This window comes from Thalassophryne amazonica, chromosome 9 (genome assembly GCF_902500255.1).
Source record: "Thalassophryne amazonica chromosome 9, fThaAma1.1, whole genome shotgun sequence".
In the NCBI taxonomy this organism is placed as follows: domain Eukaryota; kingdom Metazoa; phylum Chordata; class Actinopteri; order Batrachoidiformes; family Batrachoididae; genus Thalassophryne; species Thalassophryne amazonica.
Genome location: NC_047111.1, coordinates 10,166,579 through 10,185,244, shown reverse-complemented (window position 1 = coordinate 10,185,244; position 18,666 = coordinate 10,166,579). Strand labels below are relative to the sequence as shown.

The 18,666-nt window shown below is 42.3% G+C and overlaps 1 protein-coding gene across 1 annotated transcript in view; it reads left to right on the top strand.

The window, feature by feature from the left end:
* Positions 1-12,975, top strand: part of LOC117517273 (platelet-derived growth factor receptor beta-like) — a 153,734-nt gene extending 140,759 nt beyond the window's left edge. The window contains exons 17-19 of the mRNA XM_034178225.1: positions 8,557-8,661; positions 12,614-12,716; positions 12,792-12,975. Of these exons, the coding sequence (XP_034034116.1) occupies positions 8,557-8,661; positions 12,614-12,716; positions 12,792-12,975 (392 nt within the window). The remainder of the gene's footprint in view (positions 1-8,556; positions 8,662-12,613; positions 12,717-12,791) is intronic.
* The last annotated feature ends 5,691 nt before the right edge of the window (positions 12,976-18,666 follow it).

Here is an 18,666-nt window from a genome sequence, read left to right as displayed (position 1 = left end):
CGGTCAGAGAGTCCACGCAGCAGTCCGAGTGTCTGTGTGTTTTGTGGTTATGATGTCCAGCCACTGACTGGGGAACCTGTGAATTTTCAGATGTTTGTTAATATATGGTGAATTTAAAAAAACAAACAAATTCAGTGTTAATTTATTTATGTTACAATATGACACTGTTACAGACGGCTGTCTGCCACAGTTTCTCCTCGTCATTGTGTCTTTTAACTACTTTTTAGTATTTATTTATTTTTCTACTACTGCTTTCCTTTAGTTAATAGTTTTTAATAATTTACTGGCCAGTGACCACATGCTGCTTCACTCCTTATTTATCGCTTCCCTGGTGTTTGGAGTATTTGTTCTGTGTGGGGTCCCAGCCATGGTGGAGCAGCGCCAGCGCTCCTTTGTTTACACCAGGGAGCAGCTGATGGAGCTCCAAGTCAGCAGCCCAAATGGGGAAAGACCTGATATCTCTGAAGAACTGCGGCCCTATCTTCCTTCCATTGTGATGGGGAATGTAAGATTGCTAGCGAACAAAATTGATGAATTAACATCACTTGTGAGGAACGACAGTGTGTTTCACTCAGCTCGACTGTGCTAAAAATCTAAACTTACGTTTGCCGAGCATTAAACCTTCAGCAGTGCAGTCAACATCACATTTTATTTTTAAATTAATCTCACCTCGAGAAAGCTGCAGAACTAAGCTCTGTTGGTCCAACTGGGTGTTTGTATATATCCAAAAGTGAGGAATTTCTGATTTAGTCGGTCTGCTCCATCACCATGGCTCTGTGTCTTCCTCTGCCCCAGAATGATGCCTGTACTCCGGCTCCTCCATGCGGCTCTGCATGCTGTCATGGTTCGATCAATGCCTCACCAAGTCATCAGTCATCCCTCGGCTCAGTGTCACTCTGAAAAGTAGCTGGAAAAAACATTTCTCCCAGCAGGATGATGGGAGACTTGTTCGACTGCTGTTTTTTTAAGCTTTTTTGTGGTTCTACAGACACAAATCCAAGATGGTGATCGCTCAGCTTTTTCGAGTTGTGGAAACAGCCAGAGTGTGACATAGCAATTTCTGCCCTCCTTGCTGCTTCCAATGTGACGCATCTGACATCACTTATTCATTGAGGGGCATTAACTGCTGCGTCTGATGCTTCTTGTCTGAAAGGCCCTTCAGGGAGACACCAGCCACCCCCCCCTCCGAGGAAACATACGAGGTCTGTCCATAAAGTAAAAAAAATAAAAAGGTACGATACATTATGGACAGACCTCGTATTTCAGCCACTTGTACTCGCAATCTACTTCTTTCAGTCATGACCTGACCCTCAAAGTGAAACTTAAGTGAAAGTGCAAGTATCTTACCATAAAATTACTTTATGTTAGGCTCGTTTAAAAATATTACTTGAGTAAAAGTATCTGAGATTTACTGTTCTTAAGTATCAAAAGTAAATTTCTCACATAAAATGTACTTTAAGTAAAAGTATTGAGTAAAAGTAAAATCCAAAACAAGTGGAGAGTGAAACAGCAACACAAAAAGAAAGACAGTGTGGTGTCTGCATAAACCAGGAGGGGGCCCCAGCCCCTATAAAAGGCTGGATGTGCCTCTGGCAGAGCAGTTAGTGTTGGTGACAGGATGAGTGAGCAACAGGTGGAAGGAAATAGCTGTAAATAAAGTTGCCGTTCTTTTTCCTGGAAGACGCACACACACGTTTCTGTTAAACACAACAGCCAGGCTCTTGTCAAACAGACAGTCATTTATAGCTACACAGTTGTACCAAATTTAAGGAAAAGTTATAAAAATAACAACAACAATGCAAGCATCACCACCACCAACCACTGCAAAGCAACCAAACGCAGCGCTCTTTGGGCTCTTGAATCCAAAACATGGCACCGCTTTTATGCAGTGCTTCTCTGCAAAAAAAAAAACAGCCACACTGGCCAGTTTACAACCCCAGTTCCAATAAAGTTGGGACATAGTGTAAAATGTAAATAAAAACAGAATACAATGATTTGAAAATCCTCTTCAACCTATATTCAATTGAATACACCACAAAGACAAGATATTTAATGTTCAAACTGATAAACTTTATTGTTTTTGTGCAGATATTTGCTCATTTTGAAATGGATGCCTGCAACACGTTTCAAAAAAGCTGGGACAGTAGTATGTTTACCACTGTGTTACATCACCTTTCCTTCTAACAACATAAGCATTTGGGAACTGAGGACACTAATTGTTGAAGCTTTGTAGGTGGATTTCTTTCCCATTCTTGCTTGATGTATGACTTCAGTTGTTCAGTCCGGGGTCTCCGTTGTCATATTTTGCACTTCATTAATGCGCCACACATTTTCAATGGGGGACAGGTCTGGACTGCAGGCAGGCCAGTCTAGTACCCGCACTCTTTTACTACGAAGCCACGCTATTGTAACATATGCAGAATGTGGCTTGGCATTATCTTGCTGAAATAGACAGGGACGTCCCTGAAAAAGACGTTGCTTGGATGGATTGGTGTTGTTCCAAACCCTGGATGTACCTTTCAGCATTGATGGTGCCATCACAGATGTGTAAGTTGCCCATGCCATGGGCACTAACACACCCCCATACCATCACAGATGCTGGCTTTTGAACTTTGTGCTGGTAACAATCTGGATGGTCTTTTTCCTCTTTTGTCCAGAGGACATGACACCCATGATTTCCAAAAACAATTTGAAATATGGACTCATTGGACCACAGCACACTTTTCCACTTTGTGTCTGTCCATTTCAAATGAGCTCGGGTGGTGGAGAAGGCGGCTGTGTTTCTGGATGTTGTTGATGTATGGCTTTTGCTTTGCATGGTAGAGTTTTAACTTGTATTTGTAGATGTAGTGACGAACTGTGTTAACTGACAATGGATTTCTGAAGTGTTCCTGAGCCCACGCGGTAAGATCTTTTACACAATGATGTCGGTTTTTAATGCAGTGCTGCCTGAGGGATCGAAGGTCACGGGCATTCAGTGTTGGTTTTCGGCCTTGCTGCTTACGTGTAGAAAATTCTCCAGATTCCCTGAATCTTCTGATTATATAATGGACTGTAGATGATGGAACCCCTAAATTCCTTGCAATTGAATGTTGAGAAACATTGTTCTTAAACTGTTGGACTATTTATTCATGCAGTTGTTCATGAAGCGGTGATTCTCACCCCATCTTTGCTTGTGAACGGCTGAGCCTTTTGGGATGCTCCTTTATACTTTTTGAAATGTGTTGCAGGCATCCATTTCAAAATGAGCAAATATTTGCACAAAAACAATAAAGTTTATCAGTTTGAACATTAAATATCTTGTCTTTGTGGTGTATTCAATTGAATATAGGTTGAAGAGGATTTGCAAATCATTGTATTCTGTTTTTATTTACATTTTACACAACGTCCCAACTTCATTGGAATTGGGGTTGTAGTCGGTACTGAGGTTTTCCCCTTAAGTGTGTTTTAACACCGATCGTGCACTTGTCTCCAGCAGGAGGTGATCCGTGATCCGCAGATGGTCCCCTTTTCACCCTTCACAGTCTTCCTCTTCCTCAGTGGGGGTGCAGATTCAACCTGTCATCTTTTATTTTTTGATTTTAAACATGTTTTATATCACAGTCAAACATGGCACGTGATGCTCAGTGTCACAGTGACAGCCCGGTCAGCCGGCTCTCAGACGCACTGACTCACTGTGCAGCTCACCTGACTGGGCTGTTACAGATACATGGTCAAGTGGATTATGATCAGCATCATAGCTATCACATCACATACAGCTGCGTGGTGCCCTGCCCCACGGCAACTCAAAGGCTTTGCGTGGTGCGGCACTTACGGCCATAATGTGCATGTAATCACTGATCCATTGTCAGTCCACCTCATGTGTCAGAGGATGTACCTGTATTATCATCTTATCATGGCCGTTAGACCCTGCCCACACGGCTGCAGTGTGCATCAGCGCATCACGGAGATACGCTGAGTCACTGTGACACACTGTGTATTCAGCGTGATTGTGCAGTGTTCATGTCTAGTGCACATGATGATTGCGTTTTATTGTTGATTTATTATTGACTTGTTTATTTACTAATGTTTGGTGATTAGTTGTTGATTTGTTCATTTGCTGATGTTTGTGTATTTATTGTTGGTCATTTTTGGTTAATGAGTTGTTGATTTACTAATGTTTGTTTGTTGATTGTTGGTGATTTGTTGTTGATTTGTTCATTTACTAATGTTTGTTGATTGTTGTTGATTGACTGTTGACTTACTAATGTTTGTTTTTTGTTGTTGATTTGTTCAACTGGTGCATGTTTCTTTATTGTTGGTGATTTATTGTTGATTTATTTTTGAATTGTTAATTTATTAATATTTGTTAAGTGCTGGGTGATTTATTGTTGATTTATTGTTGATTTGTTCATGTACTAATATTTGTTTATTTTCTGATTGTTTATTGTTCATTTGTTTATTTAGTAATATTTATTTACTGTTGGTGAATTATTGTTGATTCATTCATTTGCTAATATTTGTTTATTCATTGTTGGTGACGTATTGTTGATTTGTTCAATTTCTCATATTTGTTTGTTCCTTTGTTGTTGATTTGGTCATTTACTAATATTTGTTTGTTTATTGACATCACCGAGGTCGTTAGAAAGCTCCTTGGTGGCAAGGCTCCTGGTGTGGATGAAATCCGTCCTGAGTACCTTAAGTCTCTGGATGCTGTGGGACTGTCTTGGCTGACACGCCTCTGCAACATCGCGTGGCGGTCAGGGACAGTGCCTATGGATTGGCAGACCGGGGTGGTGGTCCCTCTGTTTAAGAAGGGGGACCGGAGAGTGTGTTCCAACTACAGGGGGATCACACTCCTCAGCCTCCCCAGTAAGGTCTATTCCAGAGTACTGGAGAGGAAAATTCGACTGATAGTCAAACCTCGGATTCAGGAGGAGCAGTGTGGTTTTCGTCCTGATCGCAGCACACTCGACCAACTCTACATGCTCCATCGGGTGCTCGAGGGTTCATGGGAGTTCGCCCAACCAGTCCACATGTGCTTTGTGGATCTGGAGAAGGTGTTCGACCGTGTCCCTTGGGGCACCCTGTGGGGGGTGCTCCGGGAGTACGAGGTCCGGGGTCCTTTGCTAAGGGCTATCCGGTCCCTGTATGACCGCAGCAGGAGCTTGGTTTGCATTGCCGGTAGTAAGTCAAACCTGTTTACAGTGCACGTTGGCCTCCGCCAGGGCTGCCCCTTGTCACTGGTTCTGTTCATTATCTTTATGGACAGAATTTCTAGGTGCAGCCAGGGTGTGGAGGGGGTCTGGTTTGGGAACCACAGAATCTCGTCCCTGCTCTTTGTGGACGATGTGGTTCTGTGAAGCGTTCGGGATGAAAATCAGCACCTCCAAATCCGAGGCCATGGTTCTTGACTGGAAAAAGGTGGTTTGCCCTCTTCAGGTCGGTGGAGTGTCCTTGCCTCATGTGGAGTTTAAGTATCTCGGGGTCTTGTTCATGAGTGAGGGACGGATGGAGCGTGAGATCGATAGACGGATCGGTGCAGCATCTGCAGTGATGCGGTCGCTGTATCGGACGTTGTGGTGAAGAGAGAGCTGAGTAGGGGGGCAAAGCTCTCGATTTACCGATCGACCTATGTTCTGATCCTCACCTGTGGTCATGATATCTGGCTCATGACCGAAATAACGAGATTGCGAGTACAAGCGGCCGAGAAGAGTTTCCTCCGCAGGGTGGGTGGGTGCTCCCTTAGAGATAGGGTGAGGAGCTCGGTCACTCGGGAGGAGCTCGGAGTCGAGCCGCTGCTCCTCCACGAAGCCAGTTGAGGTGGCTCGGACATCTTTTCCGGATGCCCCCTGGACGCCTCGCTGAAGAGGTGTTCCGGGCACGTCGCATTGGGAGGAGGCCCCAGGGAAGACCCAGGACACGCTGGAGGGACTGCGTCTCTCGACTGGCTTGGGAACGCCGTGGGGTTCCCCCAGAGGAGCTGGGGGAGGTGTGTGTGGATCGGGAGGTCTGGGCGGCTTTGCTTGAGCTGCTGCCCCCGTGACCCGACTCCGGATAAAGCGGAAGAAAATGGATGGATGGATGTTTGTTTATTGTTGTTGCTTTTATTTATTTACTAATGTTTGTTTATTGTTGTTGATTGACTGATTGTTGATTTGTTCAACTAGTCCATGCTTCTTTATTGTTGGTGATTTATTTGATTTATTGTTGATTTAGTTTAGAAATTTTAATTTACTGATATTTGATTATTTTCTGATGTTTGTTTATTGTTCATTTAGTAATATGTATTTAGGGTTGGTGAATTATTTTGATTTATTCATTTACTAATATTTGTTTATTCATTGATGGTGATTTATTGATGATTTGTTCATTTACTGATATTTGTTTATGTATTGGAGGGGATGTGTTGATTTGTTCATTTACTAATATTGCTTTATTTATTTATTACTGGTGATTTGTGTTTATTTATTGTTGGTGATTTGTTGTTGATTTGTTCATTTTCTAATGTTTGCTTATGTATTGTTAGGGGATATGTTGATTTTGTTCATTTACTAATATTTCTTGGTTTATTTATTATTGGTGATTTGTGTTTATTTATTGTTGGTGATTTGTTGTTGATTTGTTCATTTTTAATGTTTGTTTATTTATTGTTGGTGACTTATTGATGATTTGTTCATTTACTGATATTTGCTTATGTATTGTTAGGGGATGTGTTGATTTGTTCATTTACTAATATTTCTGTTTATTTATTATTGGTGATTTGTGTTTATTTAGTGTTGGTGACTTGTTGATTTGTTCATTTTATAATGTTTGTTTATTTATAGTTGTTGACTTGTTCATTTACTAATGTTTATTTATTGTTGATTTGTTCATTTATTAATGTTTGTTTGTTGTTTATTTATTGCTGATTTGTTCATTTACTGATGTTTGTTTATTTATTTGTTGGTGATTTCTGTTCATCTACTAATGTTTGTTTCTTCATTGTTGATATATTGTTGATATGTTGTTCATTTGTTCATTTACTAATTTCTTTGTTTATTTATTATTGGTGATTTGTGGTTATTTATTGTTGGTGATTTATTGTTAATTTGTTGATTTACTAATCCTTATTTATTGTTGATTTGTTCATTTATTAATGTTTGTTTGTTTGTTTGTTGTTGATTGACTGACTGTTGATTTGTTGTTGATTTGTTCAACTAGTGCCTGTTTGTTGTTGGTGATTTATTTGATTTATTGTTTATTTAGCTTAGAATTTTTAATTTACTGATATTTGTTGATTTTATGATGTTTGTTTATTGTTCATTTAGTAATATTTATTTACTGTTGGTGAATTATTTTGATTTATTCATTTACTAATATTTGTTTATTCATTATTGGTGATGTATTGTTGATTTGTTCATTTTCTAATATTTGTTTCTTTATTGTTGATGATATATTGTTGATTTGTTTATTTACTAATATTTCTTTATTTATTATTGGTGATTGTGTTTATTTATTGCTATTGATTTGTTCATTTTCTAATGTTTGTTTATTTATTGTTGGTGTTTTATTGATTATTTGTTCATTTACTGATATTTGCTTATGTATTGTTAGGGGATGTGTTGATGTGTTCATTTACTAATATTGCTTTGTTTATTTATTATTGGTGATTTGTGTTTATTTTTGGTGGTTTGTTGTTGATTTGTTGATTTTCTAATGTTTATTTATTGTTGGTGATTTATTGATGATTTGTTCATTTACTGATATTTGCTTATGTATTGTTAGGGGATGTGTTGATGTGTTCATTTACTAATATTGCTTTGTTTATTTATTATTGGTGATTTGTGTTTATTTTTGGTGGTTTGTTGTTGATTTGTTGATTTTCTAATGTTTATTTATTGTTGGTGATTTATTGATGATTTGTTCATTTACTGATATTTGATTATGTATTGTTAGGTGATGTGTTGATTTGTTCATTTACTAATATTTCTTTGTTTATTTATTATTGGTGATTTGTGTTTATTTATTGTTGGTGATTTGTTGTTCATTTGTTCATTTTTAATGTTTGTTTATTTATGGTTGGTGATTTATTGATGATTTGTTCATTTACGAATGTTTCTTTATTGTTCATTTGTTCATTTATTAATGTTTGTTTGTTTGTTGTTTATTTATTGCTGATTTGTTAATTTACTGATGTTTATATGTTGGTGAATTCTGTTCATCTACTAATGTTTGTTTCTTCATAGTTGATATATTGTTGATGTTCATTTGTTTATTTACTAATTTCTTTGTTTATTTATTATTGGTGATTTGTGGTTATTTATTGTTGGTGATTTATTGTTAATTTGTTAATTTACTAATGCTTATTTATTGTTGATTTGTTCATTTATTAATGTTTGTTGTTTATTTATTGCTGATTTGTTCATTTGCTGATGTTTGTTTATTTGTTGGTGAATTGTGTTCATCTACTAATGTTTGTTGATTTGTGTTCATTTACTGATATTTATTTGTTTTTTGTTGTTGATTTGTTGTTGATTTACTGGTGTTTGTTTATTTGTTGTTGGTTTCTTCTTCATTGTTGATGCCTTTCTTCAGCCAGCAGTGGTGCAGCTCAGTCTCTGATGTCAGAGTTGAAGGTTCTCATCCATATTGGTCCACATATGAACGTGGTCAACCTGCTGGGAGCATGCACGCGAAACGGTACATGCACAGAACTGTGCAGAACAGCACGTCAGAACAACATAACAGAACACACATTAGAACAACACAACAGAACAACAGAACGGAACACATATTAGAACAACACAACAGAACAACACCATAGAACAACATAACGGAACACATTAGAACAACACAACAGAACAACACATTAGAACAACACACAGAACAACATAACGGAACACAGAACAACACCACAGAACAACATAACAGAACACATATTAGAACAACACAACAGAACAACAGAACGGAACACATATTAGAACAACACAACAGAACAACAGAATGGAACACATATTAGAACAACACAACAGAACAACACATTAGAACAACACCACAGAACAACATAACAGAACACATATTAGAACAACACAACAGAACAACATAACGGAACACATTAGAACAACACATTAGAACAACACACAGAACAACATAACAGAACACAGAACAACACCACAGAACAACATAACAGAACACATATTAGAACAACACAACAGAACAACAGAACGGAACACATATTAGAACAACACAACAGAACAACAGAATGGAACACATATTAGAACAACACAACAGAACAACACATTAGAACAACACCACAGGACAACATAACAGAACACATATTAGAACAACACAACAGAACAACATAACGGAACACATATTAGAACAACACAACAAAACAACACATTAAACAACACCACACAACAACATAACGGAACACATATTAGAACACCACAACAGAACAACATAACAGAACACATATTAGAACATCACAACAGAACAACACATTAGAACAACACAACAGAACAACTTAATGGAGCTAATATTAGAACATAACAGAACAACACATAGAACAACACAACAGAACACATATTAGAACACCATAACAGAACAACACCACAGAACAACATAACGGAACACATATTAGAACAACAGAACACCACATTAGAACAACACAACAGAACAACTTAATGGAGCTAATATTAGAACAACACATAGAACAACACAACAGAACAACATAACTGAACACATATTAGAACACCACAACAGAACAGCACCACAGAACAACATAACGGAACACATATTAGAACAACACAACAGAACAACACATTAGAACAACACAACAGAACAACTTAATGGAGCTCATATTAGAACAACACAACAGAACAACATAACGGAACACATATTAGAACAACACAACAGAGCAACATAATGGAACACATATTACAACAACGCAACAGAACAACACAACAGAACAACACATTAGAACAACACAATAGAACAACATAACGGAACACATATTAGAACAACACAACAGAACAACGCAACAGAACAACAGAACAGAACAACACATTAGAACAACATAACGGAACACCTATTAGAACAACACAACAGAACAATGCAACAGAACAAAACAACAGAACAACACATTAGAACAACATAACGGAACACATATTAGAACAACACATTAGAACAACACATTAGAACAGCACAACAACATATTAGAGCAACATATTAGAACAGCACAACAGAACAACACATTATAACAATGCAACAGAACACACATTAGAACAATACAACAGAACAGCACATTAGAACAGCACAACAGAACAACACATTAGAACAACACAACAGAACAAGACATTACACCAGAACAACATAATGGAACACACATTAGAACAACACAACAGAACACAGCAAACACAGATAGGAAACACCACAACTGACAGCAACAAATAGCTGTCAGTTGTGGTGAGTAAAGTGAACAGAGAGTGTCCAGGGTGGGACGAGTCTTTTACGATGGTGTTGGCTCTCCTGACACAGTCAGAGCCATGAAGGTGCCCCAGTGTGGGTCGAGGGCACCCAGTGATCATCTCTGCCATTTTTGTAACCCAATGGAAGTTTTAAACTTGCAGACCAAACCAGAGTTCCAGTGATACAAACATGAAGGCCCATAATAATAATAATCATGATATTTTAATGATACTGGCCTTCATCAGGGCATAAAACCAGGATGTAAAGCAAGGCATAGGCACCTATGAGTGTTAGATTGGTGAAATCTTCTCTGTGTGTCAAATGTCATATGACTGACAAATAGATCAGTCAGTAGTTTAGGCAGCCAGTGAGGTGAAGTCAGCACTGGGATCACATGATCAAATGTCTGAATTCCTGTTGAAATTGGATCAGCCATATTTTGAATTATCACCTGCCGGGTAACATCCAGAGTCCTCCAGAAATCGCCTTCAGCAGCTCCAAGCTGGGTGTGTTTAGTTCACAAACCCTGGTTTTGCTGTGGCAGGGAACTGTCAGTTTAGAAGAACAGCAGAGATGTTCAGGACAACAGGAAGCTGGGACTCCACATGAAGACTGCAGTGTGCTGGACCTACATCCTCAATACTGTCCTGCAGGACAGGGGACCTGCACCTGCACATCGTGAAGCAAATAGTCAGAATTAGGTGGAATGACCATGCTGCAGAGCAAAGGCCCCAAGATCTCCTTGTTGCAGCAGCATTGCAGTCGCTGACTTTGCACAGCCTGATGGGCAAATACCAAATGGATCTACATCAGTGATGGGTGACCCCATGAATGGACAACCACAGAGCACCTTCTGGACATGGTGCTTTCAAAGGCACTGCAACAGAGCCCATGTTGGGCTTTTTTTTTTTTTTACCAAAGGGAACTGCTCATCAACACAGACAAATCCTTTCTTCATGTTGCACAGATTCACCTATTTGTAGTCTCCTCCCTTGGTGATGGTCTCTTTCTTAGTACCTCATTTCTGGTGATTGCCTCAGCTAGCTCATCATCTGCTCGTCATCTCTGGTGACTTCCTCCACTAGTTTGTTATCTCTGGTGGCTTCCTCCACTAGCTCCCCATCTCTGGTGACTTCCTCCATTAGCTCCCCATCTCTGGTGACTTCCTCCACTAGCTCGTTTTCTCTGGTGACTTCCTCCACTAGCTCCCCATCTCTGGTGACTTCCTCCACTAGCTCCCCATCTCTGGTGACTTCCACCACTAGCTTGTTTTCTCTGATGACTTCCTCCACTAGTTCGTTTTCTCTGGTGACTTCCTCCACTAGCTCCTCATCTCTGGTGACTTCCTCCACTAGCTCCCCATCTCTGGTGGCTTCCTCCACTAGCTCCCCATCTTTGGTGACTTCCTCCACTAGCTTGTTTTCTCTGATGACTTCCTCCACTAGTTTGTTTTCTCTGGTGACTTCCTCCACTAGCTCCGCATCTCTGGTGGCTTCCTCCACTAGCTCCCCATCTCTGGTGACTTCTTGCATTAAATCATCATCTCTGGTGACTTCCTCCACTAGCTCTTCCTCCACTAGCTTGTTTTCTCTGGTGACTTCCTCCACTAGCTCATTATCTCTGGTGACTTCCTCCACTAGCTTGTCATCTCTGGGGTCTTCTTGCACTAGCTCCCCATCTCTGGTGACTTCCTCCACTAGCTCGTTATCTCTGGTGACTTCCTCCACTAGCGCCTTCACGTCTGGTAACTTCCTCCATGAGCTCCTCACATCTGATGATTTTCTCCACTAGCTCCTTGTCTATTCTGAGTTCATCCAAAACCTCTCCACCTGTGGCCTTCCCTCAGCAATCCCTTGCCAGTTCATTAGAGTTTCCACAGTCCTGAAGATCTTGCTCTAGGGGGCGTGGCAAACACTCCATTCTTCCCGCTTCAAACCACAAGCAAACAGGTCCTTTCTCAGTCGTATCACTGTCCTGTCCTGTCTGTGAGATATATTTGGAATAAGGCCTGTTTAATACAATGATTTTAATATTAAATATTAAAGTGCAGCAGACTCCGACTGGCTCGAGACATTAGTGAATGAAGCATTAAACACCTTCACGTGGTGGTGGAAAAACGTTCTGCCACATGAATACCTGTGTGTGTGTGTGTGTGTGTGTGTGTGTGTGTGTGTGTGCGCAGGTCCCATCTACCTCATCACCGAGTTCTGTTGCCATGGAAACCTGGCAGGCTTCCTGCAGTGTAACAAACACACCTTCCAGCAGTCGGACTGTCAGCAGAAAAGGTCTGAACAAATGGAGAAATGTTGAACAGCAAATATTTGGGGCTTTTCTCAGTGCGGTTGTCCGTCGTCCTGCAGTGACACTGATGGTGGCTACATGGACATGACAAAAGAGGACGGTGCTCAGTACGTCGCCATGCAACAGCTCAGCTCCGCCTCCGTCCAACCTGCCATGTACGAGACTCCGTACGCACACAAAGGTGACATCATTGTGAATGTTGATGCAGCATGTGATCAATTCCAGACGTGGTTTGTGGTCTGATCGAAACGGTTTGTTTCATAACTGGGGGGGGGGGGGGGGGGGGGGGGGGGGTACTTAAAGCACTGCTGTGCTACAAAATGGTTTTCTGTTATATGTCATGTCACTGTCAACAACTGACAAATGTGAAAAGAGGAGTATGAAGACACTTTTTTCACTATTTCGCTCTCTCTGTTTCTCTGTTTCTGTCTGTCTCTCTCTGTTTCTCTGTCTCTCCGTCTCTCTCTGTCTCTCTGTTTCTCTCTGTCTCTGTTTCTCTCTGTCTCTGTTTCTCTGTCTCTCTGTTTCTCTGTCTCTCTGTTTTCTCTCTCGCTCTCTCTCTCTCTGTCTCTCTGTTTCTCTCTCTGTTTCTCTCTCTCTCTGTCTCTCTCTGTTTCTCTCTCTGTCTCTCTGTTTCTCTGTTTCTCTCTCTCTGTCTCTCTGTTTCTCTCTGTTTCTCTCTCTGTCTCTCTCTGTTTCTGTTTCTCTCTCTGTTTCTCTGTTTCTCTCTATTTCTCTCCATGTCTCTCTCTGTTTCTCTCTGTTTCTGTTTCTCTCTCTGTCTCTGTCTCTCTCTGTTTCTCTCTCTCTCTGTCTCTCTCTGTTTCTCTCTCTCTCTGTCTCTCTCTGTTCTCTCTGTTTCTCTCTGTTCTGTCTCTGTCTCTCTCTCTCTCTCTGTTCTCTCTCTGTTTCTGTTTCTCTGTTTCTGTTTCTCTCTCTGTCTCTGTCTCTCTCTGTTTCTCTGTCTCTCTCTGTTTCTCTCTCTCTCTGTCTCTCTGTTTCTCTCTGTTTCTCTCTGTTTCTGTTTCTGTTTCTGTTTTCTCTCTGTCTCTGTCTCTCTCTGTTTCTCTGTCTCTCTCTGTTTCTCTCTCTCTCTGTTTCTCTCTCTCTCTGTCTTCTCTCTCTCTCTGTTTCTCTCTGTTTCTGTTTCTCTGTTTCTGTTTCTCTCTCTGTCTCTGTCTCTCTCTGTTTCTCTGTCTCTCTCTGTTTCTCTCTCTCTCTGTTTCTCTCTCTCTCTGTCTCTCTCTGTCTCTGTTTCTGTTTCTCTCTCTGTCTCTCTCTCTCTCTGTCTCTCTGTTTCTCTGTCTCCCTCTGTTTCTCTCTCTCTCTGTTCTCTCTGTTTTCTCTCTGTTTCTCTCTGTTTCTGTTTCTCTCTCTGTTTCTCTCTCTCTCTCTGTCTCTCTGTGTTTCTCTCTCTGTCTCTGTTTCTCTCTCTGTCTCTCTCTGTTTCTCTGTCTCTCTCTGTTTCTCTCTCTGTCTCTCTCTGTTTCTCTCTGTTTCTGTTTCTCTCTCTGTCTCTCTCTGTTTCTCTCTGTTTCTGTTTCTCTCTGTTTCTGTTTCTCTCTCTCTCTGTCTCTCTGTTTCTCTCTCTGTCTCTCTGTTTCTCTCTCTGTCTCTGTTTCTCTATCTGTCTCTCTCTGTCTCTGTTTCTCTATTTCTCTGTTCTCTCTCTCTGTCTCTCTCTGTCTCTGTTTCTCTGTCTCTCTGTTTCTCTCTGTCTCTGTTTCTCTCTCTGTCTCTGTTTTCTCTGTCTCTCTGTTTCTCTCTGTCTCTGTTTCTCTCTCTCTGTCTCTGTCTCTCTGTCTCTGTTTCTCTCTCTCTCTCTGTCTCTGTTTCTCTGTCTCTCTGTTTCTCTCTCTCTCTCTGTTTCTCTGTCTCTTTCTCTCTGTTTCTCTCTCTCTGTTTCTCTCTGTCTCTCTCTGTTTCTCTCTGTCTCTCTGTTTCTCTCTCTCTCTCTGTCTCTCTCTGTTTCTCTGTCTCTCCGTCTCTCTCTGTTTCTCTGTCTCTCTCTGTCTCTGTTTCTCTCTGTCTCTCTGTCTCTCCGTCTCTCTCTGTCTCTCTATCTCTCTCTGTCTCTGTTTCTCTCTGTCTCTCTCTGTTTCTCTGTCTCTCTGTCTCTCTCTGTTTCTCTCTGTTTCTCTGTCTCTCTCTGTTTCTCTCTCTCTCTGTCTCTCTCTGTTTCTCTCTCGCTCTCTCTCTCTCTGTCTCTCTCTGTTTCTGTCTCTCTCTGTTTCTCTCTCTCTCTGTCTCTCTGTTTCTCTGTTTCTCTCTATTTCTCTCTCTGTCTCTCTCTGTTTCTCTCTGTCTCTCTCTGTTTCTCTGTTTCTCTGTTTCTCTCTGTTTCTCTCTGTTTCTCTGTTTCTCTCTCTGTCTCTCTGTTTCTCTCTCGCTCTCTCTCTCTCTGTTTCTCTCTCTGTCTCTCTGTTTCTCTCTCGCTCTCTCTCTCTCTGTTTCTCTCTGTCTCTGTTTCTCTGTCTCTCTGTTTCTCTCTCTCTCTCTGTTTCTCTGTTTCTCTCTATTTCTCTCTCTGTCTCTCTCTGTTTCTCTCTGTTTCTGTTTCTCTCTCTGTCTCTCTCTGTTTTCTCTGTTTCTCTCTCTGTTTCTCTGTTTCTCTCTATTTCTCTCCATGTCTCTCTCTGTTTCTCTCTCTGTTTCTCTCTCTGTTTCTCTGTTTCTCTCTATTTCTCTCCATGTCTCTCTCTGTTTCTCTCTGTTTCTGTTTCTCTCTCTGTCTCTCTCTTTCTCTGTTTCTCTCTCTGTTTCTCTCTCTCTCTGTTTCTCTCTGTCTCTCTCTGTTTCTCTCTGTCTCTGTTTCTCTCTGTCTCTCTCTTTCTCTCTGTTTCTCTATCTGTCTCTCTCTGTTTCTCTCTGTCTCTGTTTCTCTCTGTCTCTCTCTTTCTCTCTGTTTCTCTATCTGTCTCTCTCTGTTTCTCTCTGTCTCTGTTTCTCTCTCTATTTCTCTCTGTTTCTCTCTCTCTGTTTCTCTCTGTCTCTGTCTCTCTCTGTTTCTCTCTCTGTCTCTCTCTTTCTCTGTCTCTCTGTTTCTCTGTCTCTCTGTTTCTCTCTGTCTCTGTTTCTCTCTCTCTCTCTGTCTCTGTTTCTCTCTGTCTCTTTCTCTCTGTTTCTCTATCTGTCTCTCTCTGTTTCTCTCTGTCTCTGTTCTCTCTCTATTTCTCTCTGTTTCTCTCTCTCTGTTCTCCTCTGTCTCTGTTTCTCTCTCTATTTCTCTCTGTTTCTCTCTCTCTGTTTCTCTCTGTCTCTGTTTCTCTCTCTATTTCTCTCTGTTTCTCTCTCTCTGTTTCTCTCTGTCTCTGTCTCTCTCTGTTTCTCTGTCTCTCTGTTTCTCTCTCTGTCTCTCTCTGTTTCGCTGTCTCTCTCTGTCTCTCTGTTTCTCTGTCTTTCTCTCTCTCTCTCTCCCTGACTGGTGCATGCTGGGAGTCTGGGCGTGAGTGGAGGGTGCGGGCGTGAGTGTGACGCAGCTCAGGTGAGGTGGCGTTTTTTTCCTTCCTTTTCGGGAGTTTGTTGCTTTTCGGTTTGTTTGTTGGTTGTTTATTGTTTTGATTGATTTGTGGGTGTTTGTGTACTTTTTTGCGGTGGGTCTTGGTGCGGATGGCGGCGGGGCCGCCGCCGGCCCTCTCGCTCCGTCACGGGGTGAGGGTGGTTCCGGACCCGGCTGTGTCGGTGGAGGATGTTCTTTTGGCGGTGGGTGAGCAGGTCGGCCATGAAAACTTAATGTTTGCTTCCAGAATGAACAGAGCCGTGGTGGTTTTTTTGTCGGAGGAACGTTTCTCTGCTCAGTTAGTGGAGAGTGGGGTTTATCTAAATGACTCTTACTTGCAGGCCTCTCCTCTCTACGCTCCGTCTACTAAGATCATTATTTCCGGAGTGCCGCCGTTTGTTTCGAATGAGGCTCTGAGTCAGGAGCTGCAGAGGTTTGGTAAACTTGCTAGCGGGTTTAAGACGATCGGGTTGGGCTGTAAGAGCGAGAAACTTCGCCATGTTTTGTCCTTCCGTCGCCAGGTGTTTATGTTCCTGAACTGTTCGACTCAGACTCTGGACGTGTCTTTCAGAGTCAAACATGAGGACTCTTTTTATATGGTTTATGCTAGTTCTGGTAGCATGAAGTGTTTTGAATGTGGGGATGTCGGTCATAAACGCTTCGCGTGTCCGCACAAACGCGACGTTCCCGGGGCGTCGGTGTCGGGCCCAGTTCTGGGGCCCGCGGCCTCGGGACTAGGTGTCCCCGCGACGGCGTCTGCTTTAGGGGCGGGGCCCGGTGGGCAGGTGGAGGTTGTCCCTCCGCAGCAGGGCAGCTTAGTGCCTGATACTGTTATGTCTACTGAGCCGTTGCTAACTGAACATTCTGGGGTGGCTGATGCTGCGGTGACTGAGGGTTGTGTGGGTGATGTAGTTGGAGTTTCTGTTCCTCCCTCTGTGGCCGACGCTGTTGGTTCTGCTGCGGTTGGGTCCTCGGTTACTGTTGGACAGGGTGGAGTGGTTGGAGAGGTGGTACCGGCTCTAGGGGACCCACAGCCCTTGCTGAGTCAAAGTCTGACTGATGACGACCTGGATTATGATTCGGATTCTAGCATGTCTACCGCCGGTTCTGTTTTCCACAGCAGCGATCTGTACACGTTGCAGGACATTAATAGTTTTCTGGATGAATCATTCGGTAAATCAGTGAGAGTTGCGGATTATTTTCCTGATACGGAGAAATTTGTGAAGTCTGTTAAGGTATTGAGGAGGCTTGTTGGTGTGGACTTGTTGGATGAGAAGAAACGGTATAGACTCAGGAAATATATTACGGCCTTGGGGAAGGACTCCTTGCCCAAGCGGGGGCGCGGTCGTAGGGGTCGTAAATCCACTAGATAGAGTATGACTGTGTTTCACCGGGTGTTCTCTCTTTTCTATCTGTTTTTCTTTTTGTTCTTTTTTTACTCAGTCCCCATGCAGTATCTGAAGGTGGGCTCCTTGAATATGAATGGTGGCAGGGACGGCCGGAGGAGGGCGTTGGTCTCTGAGTTGTTTGAGCGGCAGGGGTTACAGGTGCTGTTTCTGCAGGAGACTCACTCTGATGTTGGTAATGAGGTGGACTGGGCTCGGTGGTGGAGGGGACCGTTGTATCAGAGTCATGGCTCTAACTTTAGTGCTGGAGTGGCGGTTTTGTTTTCACCTCGACTCGATGCCACTGTTTTGTCTACTACTGAGGTCGTTCAGGGGCGGGTTCTGCTGGTCAGGGCTCGGGTTGGGGGGTTGACCATGGTGTTCTTAAATGTTTATGCACACAATGAGGGCTCGGAGCGAGTGGGACTGTTTACACAAGTGCGCGACGTCTTGGGTCAGCAAGCGCCTGGTGACTGTTTGGTGCTGGGGGGCGATTTCAACTGTACGGTGGATATGTCCCTGGACCGAGTGGGTGAGGAGCCGCATTTGCGGTCGGCTTCCACACTGGCGGGGTGTTTACGGGAGGTGGGTTTATTGGACACATGGAGGGTTGTATATCCTCAAGACAGACAGTACACGTGGGTTCGGGTTTCGGATGGGGTGGTGTCCGCAGCTAGGCTTGACCGGATTTATATATCACACTCGTTTCGGAATAGATTGTGCAGGAGTTGTATCCAGCCGGTTGGTTTTTCGGATCACCATCTTGTCACTATGGAATTGTTCCACTCACACACTGCGCGAGTCACTACTTACTGGAAATTCAATACTAAACTTTTGCTCGACAGGGCATTTTGTGGGTTAATTGAGAACTTTTGGGATTTTTGGAGGGGACGGAAGGGGATGTTCGGGACGGTGTGTCAGTGGTGGGAGGCTGGCAAGACCCAGGTTCGGGTCTTGTGTCAGCAGTATGCTTCTTATTCCACGGCTAAGGTTAAGGTAGCTATGGCAACGTTGGAGAGGGATATTATGAATATTCAAGCTGATCTGCAC